Here is a 19,663-nt window from a genome sequence, read left to right as displayed (position 1 = left end):
TTCTTAAGAGCAATTTTGGGGGTGTCGACAAAGTTACAGTAAAATGTGATTTAAAAAACATTGTGTTCAAGCTACAGGACCAAAAATGACTAGTAAGTATCAATGCATATCAAATGTGTTTTTCTCAGTAAACAACCTTTAGAGAAGTCCAACTAAGATTCTTATGTTTAGATCTGAGTTTGGTTCTGAGTCATTGATCTAATCTCTGCTACACCTTTACAAAAATGTAAGGCTCTGACTAAAAGCAATTTTAATGAGTAACTCCACTTAATAAAATTCCTCATAAATATTGATTTATTGCAGTGGCTCTCAATACAAGTTATGTGTTTTTTACATTATAAAGTTGCTTTAAACCCTTTTTTCATGATGGCTGTGAACCTATAAATATGTAGAAATTGAATATCTGGGAGAATCATTACTGAAACTTAAGGCTCAGCACCAGAGTCTTTTAGAAAAATATTCAAATTTTATTTTGTGGTTTTAAAGGTGTTGAAGAAGATAAGAAATAAAGGCATACTTTATTTTTACCGTCAGCTGCAGTAGCGCCTCTGCTCTCAGCTCCCATACTGAGCTAGCGGCTAGCGCTAACGCTCAGCCGCTCCTGTTTCAAACTCTTCTTATTAAAGTTAGAGTTAAACAGCTAAATATAATTGAAATATTGGCTACCTCGGACAGAAAAAGAACTAAGTCTATGAAAGCAATGTAGCAGTTTAGCTAGTTTTGATTTAAGGCTTAACGAGGCAGTTTATCAAGATTCAGTCAAAGTAATGAAGCAAACTGCAGTCTGATTTTATTGTTCATGTGTTTCTTATTAAGCAGTGAAAGGAAATAAAATGCTTTTCATGTCTTTTGCTGTAAGTATTTACTTACTGGAGGGTTTATGTTTGTGCTGCAGAGCCACAGCTAACAGCTAGCTCCTCTCTTCATCCGGAACCGTTCAGCTGCTCTTGCTCCTCCTACACTTTGGACTGAACCATTGTTCTAATAATGGGGGGACGTAAGAATTCATTCTTATTTTTGTCTTAGATGAAAGGCAGATTTATTTTGTTTTTTTGCTTTTTCATATTGCTATTGTTAAAATACAAGGGTTTCCTTCATGACTTCTTTGGGGGGGGCGGGCGCAGTCTGGACTTTTCCAAGATTGGGGAGTCTGGACCCCCCCCGCCCCCGGGATATACGCCCATGTCTTCACACTAATAGGTGATAAAATATTAAGTATAGAAACTTGTCCTTGTTTAAGTCTGTTTTGCATTCATTAACTCAATGAATACATTCATAATTCTGTATGTTTATTTTATGATGACTGCCCTGTTTAATCTGGCTCTCTCTCATCCTGCTGACTCGGCTTCTTCATCACTTGTGTCCCATCAAGTTGCAATAGTGACCACATCATCAACTCCAAAACTGAAACAGATCAATTAAATCCTCGTCCGTTAAATTTAACTGATTGATTAGGCGCTGTAATGGACGTCAATCTTAACGAGCCATTAGCTAATTGGCTGGAGCTCCGCTGAGGAGTGTGTGTGTGTTCCCATTCAGACTGATGACTTTAATATTTAGTCATCGATCAATGGGAGCAGGCCGTCTGTTTCCAGTGTTCTGACTATCTGTGCTACCTCGTCAGATTTTCCTGCTGTAGCACGGATAGATGGCTATGTCTACCTGTTGGTGCTGCCCGTCTAAAACTGCTACATCATGTTTACAAACTAAAACTACAGCAGGTTGTGTTAATGTTAAATATATTGGATAACATTATTTGAGTGACTGAAGTGGAAGCTAAGGAGTTATGGTTAGCTTAGCAGTGGAACAATTTATATCCATGACGAAACCACAAGAAGATCACTTCCTTCATCTGAATATCCTACCCATTTAAAATGGAAAGCTATAGATGTATGCACTACTTATTAGAATTTGCTACCTTTTTAAAATATTTTAAAAACCGGCGGTGTTTGTAAGCATGAATCAGTAGCAGACAGAGGAAGCCGATTTTTATTGAAATTAAAATAAAGATCTACAAAAACAGATCACTGCGACTCCTTTATGCGCATTAATACTTTATATGTCTGTTATCAGCAGCAGCCATAATGTGTCGCTGATGTCATTAATATACACTAATATTACACGGTTTCAATCCCACATAGCATCGCTACCAAAATCTATGTAGCAAAGTTGAATAAAAAACAGTGTAATTAAACTAAAATATTTTAAAGTACAGGGACAGGGCTACAAATCCAGGTGTAAATAAAATAAATTAAATAAAGCTTACCTTAATCTTCGACGAAATAAAACAGGCGAAACGAAACTTCCATGGAGTTTCGTTTCCATGTCATGTAGGATGACAAGAAATCTGCTGAGTCAGCAGATTGTGACGTAGCATCGATGTGCGCGTCACAAGGCAGGACGGAATGATGGGTAGCACAGATAGTTAGGACACCTGTTGTTGAATGCCAACTGAGTCTAATCCAGGTTTTAGACGCATCCCAGAGTTTCTATCGATCAGACCCTGCAGATTCTCCAACCTGCTGCATCAAGGGGTGCACTTAGTGTTTTTCTTCTGAATTATCTTTTTACACTCCATGTCAGATTAAAATTATTTGCCAATTTTCAGGAGGGTGTACTTTCTTTCTTCCATCACCGAGTCTCATCGCAGAAGCGCCTGCAGGGATGTTGGTTGATTTGGTTTGTCATCTGAGAACAGACGGGTCCAATGAGGGCCTGGGGTGCTGTCTAATCCCTGGATATCTAGTTTTAGCTGTGGAGATGAGCAGAGTCTCTAACAGTCAGCTCTGGGAATGCAAATAAAAACAAACATCATTTCAGTTTGGTTGTTACTGAGGGACTCCAGCGCCAAAAAGGGCTGGGTCTAATCCCTGGGTAGGACATCAGGAATTCCAGGACGACGATGAAGATCTGAGTGGAAAGAGATGCTTTCCAGTTTCTTTCATCCAGTTGTCAGTCAGTGCTTAAAGTTCTGTTTTGAAACAGAAATATTTATTTTCTTGATTTTGGGTTTCTTTTCCTGATGGACATTTCTCAAAATGGCTGCCATGGTTGTACTGGAGAATATACGTTAGCTATAAAATCAGCAGTAGTTATTACCAGTGGTGTGTTCAGCTAACCTGTTAGGCTACTACGGCGCCCCCTAGCGGACATGAGGTGAAATTTCTTTTGCGTTTCCTCGCAATAAGCAAACACACCCTGGTCTATTTTGTACACAGAGTCACAAATGTCAAATATATACACTTTTAAAGAGCCTCGGTGAAAACATATTTATATATTTGGTTTAAAAAGAATGGCGGCCATCTTGAAAAATGGCCAACACCCTGAAACTGAAGTGGCTGATGGTAAATTTGGAAAACATCCAGCCTGAAACGTTAGCACGCTAATGTTTACAGTAATTTGCTGAACTATAAAACAAGTTTTGGTCTCATCCAGTTTATTTGCTGAATTTATAATGAAAATGATTAAATATTATAGTTTCAAACCTTAATGCTCATGTTGAGTTTCTGGTGATGCAATAAATCACCTTTAAACTTGGACTTTCAGAGCCGGTCCTGTTTGAGGGCTCTATCGTTTAGCATGAACTAAACTCTGTGGTTGCTGTGTTGCCAGCAGCAGGTTGACCATCGGCTGACGTTGCTCCTCAGGTCAACCTCAGCGAACGCTGCTGACCTCCGGCAGGAAACAAGCCGTAATCACTGACAGCGGTCCAGAACAATCCGTCTGATCCAGAGACGCTCCGGAGTCCAAATAAAATAATCTGGACTCACAAACATCAGCAGAAAATGAAACATGCTGACAGCAGAAAAGAGAAATTCAGCACAATGTGTGTGTGTGAGAGAGAGAGCAGCAAAGATGAGGAATCGCATGACTCAGCTCTTCTTATCGTTTATGATTAACAATTAATTTGGGAGAGTGGCTGAGTGTGTGTGTGTGTGTGCACTCACACACAGCTGTCTGTGGCACTGTGACGTTGGATGGAGCAAAGTGAGAGGAAAAAGCTTTTCTGGGACTTTCTTCATCAGCAGGGTGTCAGAACGTCGGGACATTTCATGATGTCGGGTCACCGTTACATTCCAAATTTGCATCGTCCTTTTGAAAAAGCGGTGAATAAAATCTGAGATCTGGAGGGTTAAGCTTTAAAAAGATTGAACAAAATCGAGGAGCAAATTACCTGAATGCAGCGATGCGAATTGGGAACCAACAGGTCCCAATCCGCAAATCACACTAAAGTTCCTTAGTCTTACTATTTTTGTCATTTTTCTTTCTAAAGAAATGTGCTTTCCTCCTGCGTCTTGGACATGTGCGACAAGTTTCAGCACGAGGACAACGTTGTAAAACACACCTGAGGCCAGTGGAGACGGGTCTTGGTCTCCAGTCCTACAACAAACCATTAGCAGCGCAGGAAAGGGGAATGTTGTAGGACTGAGCTGGAGTCAATATGCAGCTTCAGAAACACTGCAGCAGGAAAACCTTAAGATGATGGATCGGTAACAGAAATAAATCCAGAAGGTTCTGGATGTTCCACCGGGTCAGAACCATCATCACCCTGTTCTGAATATCCTGGAGAAAATCTGGAAAAATTCTTTAAGCTGGGAAGGCATCAGAACTATAACTGGGTCGGGTAGAGTCCAAGGTTCTGTGACTGACTGCGGGTTCTAGTGGACAGGAGGGCCAAACAGGACCGGTTCTCAAATGCAGACCAAAAACTTTGTCTTGATGCGTTGGTTCAGTTCTTCTGCCTCCAGAACCCGGACCTCAAAAACTGCCGAACAACCAGGGGCTCTGGCTAGTTAATGGACGGCATTGGTCTCCATTAATTAGCCAGAGCCCTTGGTGGGAGGGGCTAAAGTCATGTGATCTTCTTCTTGTAAAAACAGAAACAACCAGACAATTTTCTTCCTTACATTTAGTGAAATCACACAAATATACAAACTGAGCAGAAGGCAATGATAGAAAAACAGACGGTGGCCATTACGAGGCATCGATGTTCAAATCAGCAAAACCACAAGAAAAACAAGGCAATGGCAAATGGAACCAAAGATGGGCCCCGACTACTTCCTGGACTTGGCTGCTCCTCGGGGAATAAAGACGTTCCCAGGAGGAGCGATGGATGGCCTGACGGTGGCGCTGTGACCTGCAGGAGGCCGATCAGGTGCTAGAACCACGTCACCTGATCAATGACATCACAGCAGCCAGGTCAGCTGGCTGAAATAGGAGAGGAGGAGCTTCTGATGTCAGAGTTCACCTGAGGGAAATCGACCAATCAAAGGCAGTGCTGCAGCACAGCAGAGGAGGGGGCGGAGCCTGAAAGCTGCGCCGGTTGACCTTTCCCTGACCCGAGACACCAGGCATGGTCTGCTCAGGTGTTCAGATCACCTCTGCTGGCTCCACCCTCCTCTTCGTCAGGACGAAGAGTCCAAGCGGTTCTGGACATGATGGCGGTCCGTCCCCCAGGTCGGACACGAGATCGCTGCTGACAAATGTCTCCATCCTCCCACAATAAATAAAATCCATCACAAAAATAAATTAAAATAATAAATATCCCACCACTGTGTGGCTGTGCGACTCGGGCCGGGTCTAATTCCCGGTACCAATCCGGTAGTGGGCCATTCATTGGTAGTGGTGTGTTGGAGCAAGGATGCATAAAATCTGGAAGCCCCCGGTGTAGACTCCAGGAATTAGACACGACCCTCCGAGATTGGAATCCCAGCGAATCACTGATCTGCTTTGAAATCTGCTTATGAAAAGAGGCTCATGATTGGTTAGCTCATGGACCTTACCAAGCTCCGCCCACAACCGACCCACGTGACCGCAAGTCTCACAAACAAAGCCTGGTTGTTTCTATGTAAACATGACTGATTAGTGCGTCATTTCTAGCGGATTTTCACAATATATCAGCTACTAAATGGACAGAGGAACTAACAAGTTCATGTCATCAACTGGGAGCAGGTTACTGGTTTCTCAGTCACAAGCTGGTTACAAACCTGAGGCCAGCAGGTGTCAGTCAGTTATGGTAGATCTGAACTTTGACCTCAATATGAGAAGCTACAGCCTGATAGGAGGAACCAAAGAGCTCTGTAAAGGTAAAGGCAAATCTTCTGAAGTTGGGATATAATTCATTTAATTTCACATAATTACCGCGGTAGAAGCCATTTGTTTGTTAAAATTTTATGAAATATATTTGTTCTGTTTGATGTTTGTTGTGAATGACGTAAACTCACAAACTAACGAGGTAATTAGTCCAACGTTTAGAAACTACAGCGGCTGTAATGAGCCACAGCAAAGGGAAACAAAGGTAAAATAACCTGAACAGGTGATCAACTCAAAACCACTCCTACCTTTTTACTCTCTCTCTTTGTAGTTTAAGCTCACCTGTTACCGTGGCAACCGCCTGCGCCCCGCAAGACAAGCAAAGATTACGTTAAAAACATAACATTCAGTCCGTTACGGTATCAAGTTTCCAGGCTTGATATTTATTTATCGATTATTAATCAGCGCTTCCCTGAACACAGTGATGGTTGACTGACTAGCTGTACTTGGTGCTAACGTGGCTAACAGGAGCAACAGTTTAGTCCAAAGCCTTTTCTGCTAAAATAAAATCTTTAGTGTATGTCAGATACAGACACATTGGATATTGATCTGTTTAGCTAACGTCAGACTGTAGCAGACAGGCTTCAAGGTGTAGAAGTTGTATCAGTTCTGCCTTTATGCTGCACTTAGCTAACGGGAAGCTAAGTGTGTTTGTGAGACGGCCACGTAGAATGGGCATCAGCCAATGAAACGCGGCCCCTCTGGTAAGGTCCATTACCAAGGAGACAGAACGTTTCCTTCGTGAAGTTCAGCAGGAAGCTGAGAAGTTTGGTGGAGGAAGATCTCTGAGAAGCTGCATCCATCCATTCATCCTCCTTTCCTCCATCAGGTCTTCAGCTGTGGATCTGATCTCAGATCACAATTTGCTGGTTTAGGCGGAGAAGAACAGGAAGTGGGTGGAGCTACAGATCTGATCAGTGACTGGCTGGTTTGGTCTGCTCAGACACCCAGTGGGGGGCGAACAGTGGTGCTGGTACGCTAGTGGCTTCAGAACCCAACCTCTGCTACCGAAACAACGCAGAACCCGCCCTCTATCTGGTCCTTTTGAGCCCACACAGATTAAACGGCTTCAGCCGAGCTGCAACATTTCACGCCAAGCACCTGGAGGCTACGGCCCCGCAGAGGTCAGAGGTCACCTGCTCCACCTGTAGCCGTCTGCAGCTGCTGTTCCCAACCCGACCACCAGGTGGCAGTAGCTGCTGCAAACGAACTTAAACTCCAACATTTATCATCATCCTAATAAATTAAACATTAATGGAAACTTTCGTTTAAATTTTCATCTTTTTTTCCCAAGCATCGGTTCTGAAACTCGATGTGGAACCGGACCTGAAGGGAGGAAGTCCACTGGGTTTCTGACCCTAGTGGAAATTATTCAACTGGAACAGAACCGGAACCAGATTCTGGTAGAACCGGCTGTGCTATCTGACGTCGGAGAGGAACCGGACCTCTGAGCGGGCCAGAACCAGCGCTGTGATGTGTGAATGTTCCAGAACACAGATGGAGCGTTTCCTGCCGAGTCTCAGGCGGTCCAAACCTGGTCCTCGGATCGAGCCATCAAACCCGCTGAGCTCCGGTTCCGCTCGTTAAAAAAGTACCAAAAAGCCCATTTGGATCTGCAGAGCAGGATTGTTGTGACTCGGTCCGGGCCAGTCTGCAGGGTCCTGGGCCTGTCGGTACCATCAGACTCAGATGTAGCGTTCAGCTTTATACAAGTTCTGGTCGGTAAAGTCCAAAAGGTTCTGATTACATTTGAACATTTTTTAGATTTTATCATTTGATCTTCATTTTTTTCTTCTTTACAATTATGGCCACGAGTCTCAAAAGTTCTAGGAGTCCAGCCCGGTTCAGCTCCACTCTCTTGGTTCTGGACTGGATTTGGTCCTAGTCCTGTCCAGGGAGTTCTGGTCCTGTCTTTGCATGGCACTAGATTTGTAGCTCTGCACAGTATTTCCCCATCGGCGCCGTTAGCGTGGCTGTGTGTCCAGTCCGGATCAGGTCCAGATCCCAGGTGGTTCTGGTACTGACCCGGACGGCGTCGCTGTGCTGGAATGTATTCAGAGGTTCTGTCCACAGTCTGGTTGGTCAGGCAGTGCGTCCTCCCGGCCAGCGGACTGGCCAATGAGGAGCCAGGGGCGGGGCCAGGGGCGGGGCCGGGGAGCGATCGGGCTCAGTGTGCTGCGCTGATTGTTCACAGAACCGGAACAGAACCGACACCTGACGTTCGTTTTGGCTCCGCCTCCTTTATTAAAGCTTCAAACTGTCCAGAATCCGATACTCGTTCTGGATCAGAACCGGATCGCTGTGAGGTCCAGATGAACCCCGGTTCTGATCTGGAGGGCCGGGACAGGCTTCTGTTACCCTTCACTTTACATTCTGAGCTCAGTCTGTAGCGGTTCCGATCCCAACAGACCCGGTTCTGCTGTAGAGCCTGTTGAGGTCCTGTTGGCTCCATGAGTCTCAGGAAAGGTTCTGCTCCGCTGGGTTCTGGGTCCAATCAATCCATCTGACCAATAAATCAATTGACAGATTGACTGCTGGTGATTCGGCCCGGTCCGGCCGTTCAGCAGAACCTCATCCCGCCCAAGCCCCGCCCCCTCATCGGTCCGGCTCTCAGCTGCTGCCGGACATCAGGTTGATGGCTTGGTCCAGTTTGTGTCTCAGCTTGTGTTTCCGACAGTAACCGTCCCGGTCCAACGCCGTCAGGATCTGGAGACGCAGAGGGACGGAGAGACAAAGACAGAAGGACAGAGGGTTAGAGGGTCCAACATGGTGGACCAACCATCTCCTGATTCAACACTGTGATTGTGTCAGGAGGCATCAGAGTCGGTTCTGGTTCTGTTTGACCCGGTTTAAAATCCTGATTACTGGAGCCTTGAGGCCCAGTGAAGAAAACTGGACATCATTTAGATATAAAGTAATGTATAACCGGCTTTAGTTATTAAAATATTCACTCTTATCTTTTCAAAACTAGTTGTAACTCAGCTTCTAAAATATCCAGGAGCAGATAAAAACATCCAAACTGGTCCTTCTGGAGACGCCTTGATATTTCCTCTGGATGAAAGCAGGAAAAGCCTGGAGGGAAGTCCTGAGCTGTGAACACAGAGCGGAATGGACCCAAGTATGCCACCCTGAGGAGCTCCACACGTTCCTGAACTCGCGTCTTTCTGCTGCAGGTGACACATCAGGCTCTTTAAGGAAGTTTTGGCAGGAGACCAAAAGCCTCTACATCTACATTGTACTTTCTTTTTGGAAAGTACAATCATGGAACTGAAGTGTTTCAGGAAAAGCTGTGAAACCAAGAACTCCAGGAGAAGGAAAGAACAGCCTCACCTCTTCCTTGTACTTGTTGATGTAGAAGTAGAGTTCATTGAGCGCGCTCAGTGTGTTGAACTCGTTGCCATGCAGACGGGACTGCTCCACCAGGTAGGCGTCCATGTCCTGATCGCTGATGCTGGGCATCTTGGAGATGTCCCTGTAGTACCTTCATGACAGACAGACAGGTGAGACCCATCCGGAACCCAAACACCAGCTTCTGGTTCTGGACTGAACAATTTTAGACTTTTCAAATGCCTTTGAGGATTTGTGGACCAATCATAAGACGGGTCTGTTTTGAGATTCTGAAAGTAACGGTGAATTTCTTTTAAGACGCCACATTTTCCAATGAAATCTACAAAAACCCAACAATAATCAGCAGCTTCCAAATATTAGACCACTATGGTTTGAAGTCTGATCTGAAAAACTGCTGAAACAAGTCTCAAAGTCTCTTCCTGCCCCCAGTGAAGGTGGGCACTTTTCTCTCTCCTGCCTCTCCCATCTGCGCTGCTTTTGCTCTTTGCTATCTTTTTCGGGGCATCTTTTAGCATGACCTCCAAATTGTAAATTATGGATCTGGTCAGCTGGTCTTTCAGCGCAGTTGACCAAATTTTCTCAACAAGACCGGTCAAAGCAGAGCCATCTGGTCCGATGGAACCCATGCAGCTGGAAGCACCGTGGACCGGGTGTTTGTCCAGCAGGATTATTATTCTGGCCTAATGAAAGGGCAGCGCCTCGATGATGGCTGCAGCCTCAGGAACCTGTCTACCCATGTTTTATTGTTCTTTGGATGGGCTGTACTCAAACGTGCTTCTTTATACAAGAACAATAAAGGCTAATGGTGAAAGTAAAGCCAATGTTGACAATGTTGTTTCAATAAAAAAGAAACTAAATGTGTACATGACCCATCTGGTGACCTCTGATGGTTTGTTACCTAAACTCACGTCTCATCTGGTCGTTATGGAGAAACTATCAATGAAGTGTTTCATCTAATTCTTCTAAAGTTTGGGCTGTGAAACATGTGAAAACCCCAGAGACAGAGACGACCAAGGTAACTGCTTTTCTACCTCTCCACCCAGCTTTTGTAGTTGGGGATGTCTTTAGCATAGAGCAGCTTGTTGGACGGCGAGTCTTTGCCGAGCCGATGTTCGGACGTTGAGCACGAGTCCATGAAGGTCTGCGCCACAACCGACAGGCAGGCGTCTGTGATGCTGCTCTTATGGATGTCGAAGACGAACTGTGGATTCTTAATGACGTTGACCCAGAACCTGAGAGGAAGACTGCACACCGCACAGAAGAGACTTATTCAGACCGGTCCTAGCAAGATGTGCAAGGACAAAATTCATGGGGTCTTGGCTCACCAGTTGCTCTTCCAGGTGTGCCGGACATCTGGGTCGGTGATTGACCGTTTGTCGGCCTGCTCGTCCAAAAAGTCGAACATGTATTTAATCGCCAGCGGCAGTGCAGAGCCACGATGGGCTGTGCTGAACACAGTCTCAAAAAGGTCATCCACAAACTTCTGCAGCGTCCCCTGGTGGTGGAAGGACCAATGTATAATTTAAGAGTCAGAACGATAATGCAATATTTGACATCAAAAGTCAAAATAAATCTAACAAACAGACTAAGAAAAAAATGAATACAGACAAGTTCATGATACCCAGGCAGTTTTTGTGTTTTGGTGGGTTCTTAGGAAAGCTTCTGTGTCTCCAGAAACTAGAGGAAAAACCATCTGTTCTTTTAAATAACGACAGGAACCCTTAAGTAAATCAAATCCAAGTTCTAAAAGTCAAATCAGATGAAGCATCTACAGCAGGGGTCTCAAACTCCAGTCCTCCAGTCGCTGTCCTGCAGTTTTTAGATGTGCCACAGGTACAAAACGCCGGAATGAAATTGGCTTAATTACTTCCTCCTTGTGTACATCAGTTCTCCAGAGCCTTAATGACCTAATTATTCTATTCAGGTGCTGCAGCAGAGGCACATCTAAAGGTAGCAGGACTGTGGCCCTTGAGGACTGGAGTTTGAGACCCCTGATCTACAGCTTGCAGAGCGATCAATACTCGGACCACAGTCTACCCATCTTCTTATTCCCTTCTTCTTGTTTTCCTGAACTGGAGCATCTCAGGTGGATCTTGAGTCACAACTAGCCCAAATAATCTCTGTGGAGATTCCTGGGTCCGACTCGTTCCAGTGGGACCAAAGACTCCACTGCAAGTCTTTGGCAAGACTTTCCGACTATGTGGCATAGCTTCTGCAAAAGAGCCAAGAACTCTTCTCTAATCCTAACTCTGGATCTTACACAAACTCTGATGATCATGTCTTACAGTGTTACCTTGGTGACCAGCAGTCTGTTTTAAGGCATTACCTTGGTGGCCAGCAGTCTGGTCAGGTAGATCTCAGAGACCATCTTGCTGCCCCGGTCTCCTTCTCTCTGGTCGCTGTGCTCATGGTTCTTCACCAGGTGCCAGAGTTTAGTTCCTGCAAACAGACAATGATGGAGCGTCACCAGAGGCCAATCCGGATCTCTACTGAGTCAGAACTGGCACCTACAAACACCCATGATGATCTCAGATGTTTCTGCAGTACCTGTCTCCTGGTCTGGGGTGATCATTGGAGCTCTGGATCTCAAGCTGTCGGGACTGCTGGACGTCCGCAGTAAGGACTCTGATGGCGGAGACGAACAGATGTGAACCAAAATATTTATGGTAAATAAAACTACAATCAGTCTGGAAGCATTCGGTTTTCTCCACAGTGAACTGGTATTAAGGACTGGTAAGGCAGAAGTCCTGGATCTGGACTCTGTAGCTGAAGCCGACCTGTTAAACCCGACTGCAGCGACCGGTCCGGCTCACCGTATCTGCTGAGGGATCTGGTGAAGGTGAAGGAGTTGGCGATGTTGTAGGCAGAAACCTGCTTCTGGACCAGCGCCACCAGCGAGCCGTCTGTTACCTAGCAACCAGAACCACACATCAGTTGACGACCCGCTTCACCGGCCAGTTTCCGCCAACAAGACTCTCTGAGCAAGAACCGGACCTGATCTGGACCCGGTTCTCTTTAACTCGGCACAACATGTACCAGTACAATCCTCTGACCCGGTTGTGGTGGGCCCGGTTCCGTACCTGGTAGTGAGCCAACGTGTTCAGCCTTTTCCAGTCACTCTCTATCTTGGTCGTCACATCTTCGTCCTGCAGGATGATCCGGGTCAGCCGGCCCTGCCGCCATTCTGAGAACACAGAACCATTAACAGAACGGGTCAGAACAGGTCAGACGGGGCCACCAGAACCGGGCTGCGTGGCGGTGCGGTACCAAGGTCCATGTCGTCGGCCTGCGGCCGCTGAGAGAACGGGATTCCTTTGTAGACAGCGTCCAGCAGCTTGTCTTTGACCTGGGTCACCGTGTCGCAGTTCAGAACCTTCACCGGTACCTCGGTTCCGGCTTCGCCCTCCGGAGGGATGCACATCAGCGTCTGAGGAAGAGATGCTCCGTTTCTACAAACTCCTGCTCCAGAACCAGCAGCAGAACATCTCTGGATCTGGCCTGCTGCCTGGAAACTCTAAAGGTCCAGTTAAGGAGCCCAGTGGGACCCCAGCCTGATGTCTGACTCAGTTCTGACCCGGTTCTGTCCCAGATCTGGGATCAGCAACCAGAGAGGACTGGGTTCTGGTTGAAGGCTCTAAAACCAGAATGCCGGGTCAGAACTAGTGACGGGATCACTGGGAGTCATGCAACATTTCAGAGTAATGTGTTCTAGGTTCTGATTGGACCGGCAGACTGTCCAAGGCTCTGCATCAGGCAGACCTGATAACGCGTCGATCTGGATTTTCCCAGGATTCATTGCGATAAATGATAATATGCTAAAGGGAAAATCCTGTCAGCGTTCTGAAGATCATTGAACTGGAAAACGTTTTAAATATCCAAAATACATCAACTGGGAACGGAACCAGGACAACCGAAGACCGACTCTACCGAGAGAACCGGCCCGCGACCAGCTGGGCCCGTTAGCTCGGTTCTGAACACCTGGGTTTTTTTGTGAGCTCTTGTCTTTCTGGCGATTTTCGGATTGGTTCCGGATCAGTTCTGTACCGGTTCCTTGTTAATGGAGAAGCACTGAACCTTCAGTCTGCTCCTAATCCGAATGGGAAACCCGTTGCTATGGAAACGGCTCAGCTATCCAGGCTGGATTCAGTAAATAGTAAAACTATTGAGATTCAAAGGTTCGGTTCTGAAAGGTGGACCCTCAGCTCCACTGGGAACCAGAACCAGAACCTTTACCAGCTGCTTGTAGTCAATCTGCTGCCGGATCAGCTTGTCTTCGCTCAGAGAATAGCGCGCCTCTCCTGTGATGGCGTCGATCGGCCCTTTCTCCATCTGCTGCTTGATGGCGCAGTAGAGCATGAAGAGCGGCTCCCCGGCGCACTCCTGGGGGGACAAAGTGGGGAGGGAAGACATACGGGGTGGGGGCCACAGGCCCATCAGCGTCCAACTCTCCTCCTCTGCTCGTCCGCCACAGCAGTGATCTGATTGGCCGGCAGCCCGGGGGGCGGGGTTACCTTCAGGAAGCGATGCAGCAGGAAGGTGAACCAGTTGGTCAGCATTTTCTCAGCAACAGACTCTGTTCTAAAGAGATAGAGGTCAAAGGTCACATAGGAACCGACTTGGTGTGGTGGTGTGGGCGCCAGAGCGAACCTCCTGAGGAGCAGCTTGGGGTGGTTCCGGTTCTCCAGGTTCTTCTCTATCAGATCTGCCAACAGCTGCTTCAGCACCACCGTGGCGTACTCCATCCGACCCTGAGGAGACAGGTCGGAGGTCACAGGCCAGAATCATAGTCTGGGACTGAATTATGTACGGCGTCCCTCAGGGTTCTGTGGTCGGTCCTCTGTGGTTCAGCTAGTGTCGTAGTACCTGAGACCGGTCTTGGTCGTTGAGAACTCTGGATTTTACTTCAAGGCCAAAACTGTGGAAATGTCCCTGAATTGCCACCATATTGTCCAGTTTATTTGCCAACATCTTTGTTTTCGCTGGATGCTAAACATACATTGCGCCAAGCAATAAAGCGACTTCCTAATTACGTGTTTGTGTTTCGTTCTCGTTTGCGGCGCTCTGAGACACGCACAGTTTTCTTGGAGCGGGAGAAGATGTCCATCTAATCATCTGTAATAAATTTCCCTACATAAATCATAAGACAGCATGTAATGACGTGTAAATTCAGCAGCGCTTCGCTTTCAGAGATAGGGGGACTCTGTCCAAAGAAGCTGAAAAGAAAGTTGAGCTCTGTGAGGTGATGCTGTACAGGGACACATAAGTTGCTCACTTACTGCGCTTGTTGTTGACTGACGTGTTGCACATGTTGTGATAAAGTCTGTAATATAGCGATGTGATGTTCATGAACGATCTGATTCTTCTGAACTCTTTACTGTGAACGATAGAACTGGAGCCTCACTGAGAGCCGTTCTTTGTTCTTGTAATGCTCTGGTGCACTGCAACAGCTACTCTTATTCTATTTTATTAAGAATATATATTTAATTAATCATTGAATAAATAAAATAAAAGAATGTAAAATCACAAAGAGAATGTTCATTGCTCTTTGATTATTTTTGTCACCTATCATCTGTGCTGCCTGGTTTCATGCAGGAGACAGAGCGACAGCAGTCACGGTTCTCCTTGTGCCTGGTTATTTCTTGCTAGTTGCTCCTTGGACAGTGTTCATACAGTAGTTGACTGTTTACCGTTAGTGCGTTGTCATGATTGCTATGTTTAATGGTTCAGACGGTGGTTTCTGACATGGGCCACATGAGCAACCACCCAGGGCGTTATGTTGTTAGGGGCGACATGAGACCTCTGCAGATTGTGGCACAGAGATGGAAGCAAAGCAGAACAAAGAAGAATTTGAATTGATAATTCTAATTTATTTCAGCTCTAAGCAGAGCCAGTCCCAGACCTTTGGGGCGGCATCAGAACTTTGGGCCGGTACCAGACTTTCGGGTCGGTACCTGCAGAGCGGCCATCAGCAGGGAGGCGACATTCCCTCGGTCCCGCATGGAGAAGGACCTCTGGGCCTCCAGCGTGTGGATGAAGCTGAGCAGGAACATCTTGTTGTTGAGCAGCTGGCTGAAGAGACGCAGAGCTTTCTCCACGTTGGCAGGAGACTGCAGGGAGAGAGTACCGTTACCGGCCGGGTTCATGTCAGGACCGTCTGGGATCCGAGGCTCGGCCGAAGCGTGGGTTTGGGCCGAACCGGCGGTTGTACGTACGTCGAGCTCCTTGAGCACCGGGTGCTCCTCTATGCCGGGGAACATGACCCTCATGGTGTAGGTCCGATACTCCAGGAAGGGGATCTTGACTCCATCCATGTCGTTGGTCAGCTCCTGGATGTCGGTTTGCAGTTCGGCGAAGGCTGCGGGACGGACAGGAAGTTATATTCATGAGCGGACCGAGGGCGATGGAGCCAAGCGACCACCCACCCTCTTTGCACTCTAGCGCCACCCGGCTCTCCAAGTTGTCCATCTGCAGCTGGAGGCGCTTCAGCGTCCGGTCGGCGTCTCGGGTCTTCCTCTTGTAGGCGATGAGCACGGCGATGATGGCGATGAGCAGAACGCCGCCGCCCGCTCCGATGCCAATGATGGCGGGCAGCGTCAGCGTGTTGTCGGAGTAAATGTGGAGAATCCCCGGGAAGTACTCCAGACCGCCCACCTGGATCTACAAGAGGACACTCAGGTTAGGGTCAAGGGTCATGTGACCAGAGGTTTGGCTGTAAAAAAAAAAAAAAAGAATTATGTTCCATAATTCATTTTATGGAAATATTTTAAATAAATGTTTTTGCTTTTTATTGGCTCTAGTGGCCTTTATTTGATAGTGAATTGACAGGAAAGAGGGTAATGAGAGACGCGCAGCAAAGGTCACCAGGCCGGGAATCAAACCTGCGACGGCCGCGTCGAGGACTGAGGCCTCCATATGTGCACTGTGCTTAACGCCTGCACCACCACAAATTATGTTTTTAAACATAATCTTGTTCAAAGTATTAATAATATATCTTGATTAATATGCATGTATATATATTACCATATGATACGTGTACATATGATGCATTGCATTCATGTGTTATTATTATACCTATAAGTATATTCCTCAGTTATGTTATGTATATTTTCGGCTAATAACTGGGAAAAAAATCACTCATGCAGTAATGAGACGAAAAGAAACAAGATTAAAAACAATAACTAGAACAAAATATAAACATGCTGTTTGCTTTAACTATTAAATTCTCTTTGGATAAAAAATGTAAAATAAATATTCACATAATTAATGACATATGAAAGATTGACGGAGTTTTACAGTTTATAAAACACACACACACACACTGCGCTCCTGCTGGTGTTCAGGTGAGTCTCCATCTCAGCTCTAATTAAAGTGTTTCCTGTTTGCAGAGTGAATATTGATCCAGTTTGAACAAACTGATGAACAAACTGATGAGTTAATAACGGCGTTTAATAATCAATGATGTTAATAATAGCTGCTAGCGAAGCCTGACTTCAGGTTCACAATCTGGAATCTGCAGCTCTATAATAACTACCGTGGTTTTCTGGATCTTATTGAGACGTTGAAACTGCGTTCTGTCGTCTGATGGAAAATTCATCTGGCGAGGTTCTGACGTCACCGCAATTAACTTCAATAGCATCCTTAGCTCCAATAACTTCATCCATCCATTTTCTGTTCACCTTTGTCCCTAATGGGGTCGGGAGGGTTGCTGCTGCCTCTCCAGCTACGTTTCGGGCGAGAGGCGGGGTCACCCTGGACAGGTCGCCAGTCTGTCGCAGGGCAACACAGAGACAGACAGGACAAACAACCATACACACACACACACACACACTCACACACACACCTAGGGAGAATTTAGAGAGACCAATTAACCTGACAGTCATGTTTTTGGACTTTGGGAGGAAGCCGGAGAACCCGGAGAGAACCCACGCATGCACAGGGAGAACATGGAAACTCCATGCAGAAAGACCCCGGCCGGGAATCGAACCCAGGACCTTCTTGCTGCAAGGCAACAGCGCTACCAACTGCGCCACTGTGCAGCCCTCATTAGCCCCAATTAGCTTCATTAACTCCAATTAGCTTCATTAGCGCCAATTAGCCTCACTTGTGGCTGCAGCTAACGACTTTCACTTTTACAGCTCCCTCCTCTTCCTCCTCCGATGAAGGACCGACCTGCTTCATGCTGCGGGTCGGCTCCTGACTGTGTGAAGTGATTTTGCGGCGCGACGTTTCAGGCTAAACTCAACGTGGAGCATTTGTGTAAATATGGGATGCCGTGATGATGATGGTTGATTAGCGTCTGCAGATTCTCATCCTGGAGCTCCAAACTGGTCCCAGCGCCACAGAGGAAAACCAGCAGGAGCTGGTGAGGAACCGGTCCCAGTTCAAAGAGAACTGGTCCCAACTGAACCTGCGACGCATCAGGAACGTTCCCAAAAGCTCCAGATGGGCCCGTCCGGACGGAGCCGCACTGTCCCGTGTGGGAACAGTCGGTCCTCGTCCTGGGCGGACCGATCAGAACCAGTCAGGACTCACCGCGACCCGCTGCTCCCCAGTCAGGTCCGGCGAGTCGCAGAGCAGCTGGTTCTCGGAGACGGTGAGCAGGCAGGGCGATTCTCCGATGAGGACGGTGTAGTTCAGCCGGGCGTTGCCGGGCGCCGGCGGGATCAGGTTCTTCCCCTGGAACCAGAACACACCTGGTAAGCCGCAGGTAAGCGCCGCCACGCCTCGCGCGTCGCCCCCGTGACCTCTGACCTTCAGGATGATGGGGGAGCCCGGCTTGACCTCCAGGATCCCGGCGGGGCCGAGCGGGTCGAAGGTCGGGTTGGGGTAGTGGGTGAAAGGGGTGGAGTTCAGGACTAGCAGAGACGACACCTGGACAGGTGGAGGAGAGAGAGAGCTGGCATGGAGTCCACACACAGAATCTAGTCGGAACCACATCAGAACCCAGCCGGTACCTGGTCCAAAATGAAGCCGAACTCATCGGGCCGCAGCGCCCCCTCTGGCTGGTCGGGCTTGTTGTAGACAAGGCCGGGAGCCAGGCAGGTCATGGTGCTGTCGTTGACCACGGTGCAGTACTGCAGAGGAAGAGGAGGATGAAGAGGACGAAGGATGAAGAGGAGGCGGAGCTCCAGCCGGTGTCTTACATTGCTGGTCTCCACGCCGCCGTACTTGGCCCTGACCTTTGGCTCCTGGATGGTCTGCAGGTTGGTTCCGGTCACCGTGATCAGCGTGCTGCCGCTGGACAAACACACAGGGATGGGGTCAGGGTTCTGGTTCGGTTCTGGTTCTGATGGCTCAGCTCCTGGCTTTGGATCTACAACCGGACATTGATTAATGATCAGCTCCACCAGAGCCCTGATTGGTCCAGATGTTCCTAACATCTAACTTTTGCACACCGCACTTTTCAGTTTTTTATCTGTTTAAACTGTTCATCTTGTCCTACTTGTTGTGACTTCCGGTTTTAGAGTGAACGCTGGCGCGACTTGCTGCCGCTGCTCGCCGATATAATTAACTTAGTTTATGGTCTTATGACCTAATTTGGACTATGCAATTGCGCTAATCAGGCTGACTAACTTCTGTCTGTTCAGCAAAATCGCTGATTTTGACAACACTATCTTACTTGTTGCTGTACACCTATCTTGGCCGCCGACTCCTCTCTACAATGCTAACTAGCAGGATATATAACTGGGCTGTGCTTCTCTGGACTCTCCTGGCACTTTTCCAACAACCTGTAACTGGTCTGATCCAGTACTCTGCTGCTGAACTCCTTCGGCTGCGGTCTCATCTACCTACACCCCCTCCTGCTTCACTGTTCATCTTGGATGCAACCCCCTTACCACGCCGGAAATACATCCACCGCGGGTCTCGTCGGAACACCCAAGAGGACATCTCGAAACCCATAAAATCCATCTGGTCTACCTCTCGTCGTCTCCGGCGTGCTCCCAGCAGGGTTGTTGACCGCAGTGTGCTAGCTTGCCTAGCCCGGTCAGCTAACACTCCTGTAAAGTCTGATAATTCCTCTGTAAACTTCGGTCTGCTTAACATCCGCTCACTCACGGGCAAGGGACATCTCATCCAGGATCTCCTTACTGACCGTAAGTTTGACTTTCTATGCTTGACTGAGACCTGGCAACAATCTAATGACTTCTCTCAGCTTAACGATTCTACTCCACCGGGGTTTGTTTACATCTCTCAACCCCGTGGCACCGGCCGGGGAGGAGGT

The 19,663-nt window shown here is 47.4% G+C and overlaps 1 protein-coding gene across 2 annotated transcripts in view; it reads right to left on the bottom strand.

The window, feature by feature from the left end:
• Window positions 1-6,733: 6,733 nt before the first annotated feature.
• Window positions 6,734-19,663, bottom strand: part of plxna3 (plexin A3) — a 62,778-nt gene continuing 49,848 nt past the window's right edge. Inside the window, exons 20-38 of one of the 2 annotated variants that reach the window (XM_023352830.1) lie at window positions 18,621-18,678; window positions 18,396-18,515; window positions 18,193-18,312; window positions 17,974-18,117; window positions 15,864-16,098; window positions 15,654-15,796; window positions 15,393-15,548; window positions 14,089-14,189; window positions 13,953-14,019; window positions 13,675-13,821; window positions 12,709-12,868; window positions 12,522-12,625; window positions 12,255-12,351; window positions 11,989-12,066; window positions 11,768-11,880; window positions 10,767-10,936; window positions 10,473-10,685; window positions 9,424-9,574; window positions 6,734-8,799 (exon numbers count right to left, since the gene is read on the bottom strand). In XM_023352830.1, the coding sequence (XP_023208598.1) occupies window positions 8,704-8,799; window positions 9,424-9,574; window positions 10,473-10,685; window positions 10,767-10,936; window positions 11,768-11,880; window positions 11,989-12,066; window positions 12,255-12,351; window positions 12,522-12,625; window positions 12,709-12,868; window positions 13,675-13,821; window positions 13,953-14,019; window positions 14,089-14,189; window positions 15,393-15,548; window positions 15,654-15,796; window positions 15,864-16,098; window positions 17,974-18,117; window positions 18,193-18,312; window positions 18,396-18,515; window positions 18,621-18,678 (2,473 nt within the window). In that variant the 3' untranslated portion in view covers window positions 6,734-8,703. Of the gene's footprint in view, window positions 8,800-9,423; window positions 9,575-10,472; window positions 10,686-10,766; window positions 10,937-11,767; window positions 11,881-11,988; window positions 12,067-12,254; window positions 12,352-12,521; window positions 12,626-12,708; window positions 12,869-13,674; window positions 13,822-13,952; window positions 14,020-14,088; window positions 14,190-15,392; window positions 15,549-15,653; window positions 15,797-15,863; window positions 16,099-17,973; window positions 18,118-18,192; window positions 18,313-18,395; window positions 18,516-18,584; window positions 18,679-19,663 lie in introns of both variants that reach the window. The other variant, XM_023352777.1, reaches the window with a different exon arrangement.

This window comes from Xiphophorus maculatus, chromosome 1, assembly GCF_002775205.1.
Source record: "Xiphophorus maculatus strain JP 163 A chromosome 1, X_maculatus-5.0-male, whole genome shotgun sequence".
NCBI classification, from domain to species: Eukaryota; Metazoa; Chordata; class Actinopteri; order Cyprinodontiformes; family Poeciliidae; genus Xiphophorus; species Xiphophorus maculatus.
Note: the sequence above shows the minus strand (reverse complement) of the source record. Positions and strands in the feature narration are given on the sequence as shown.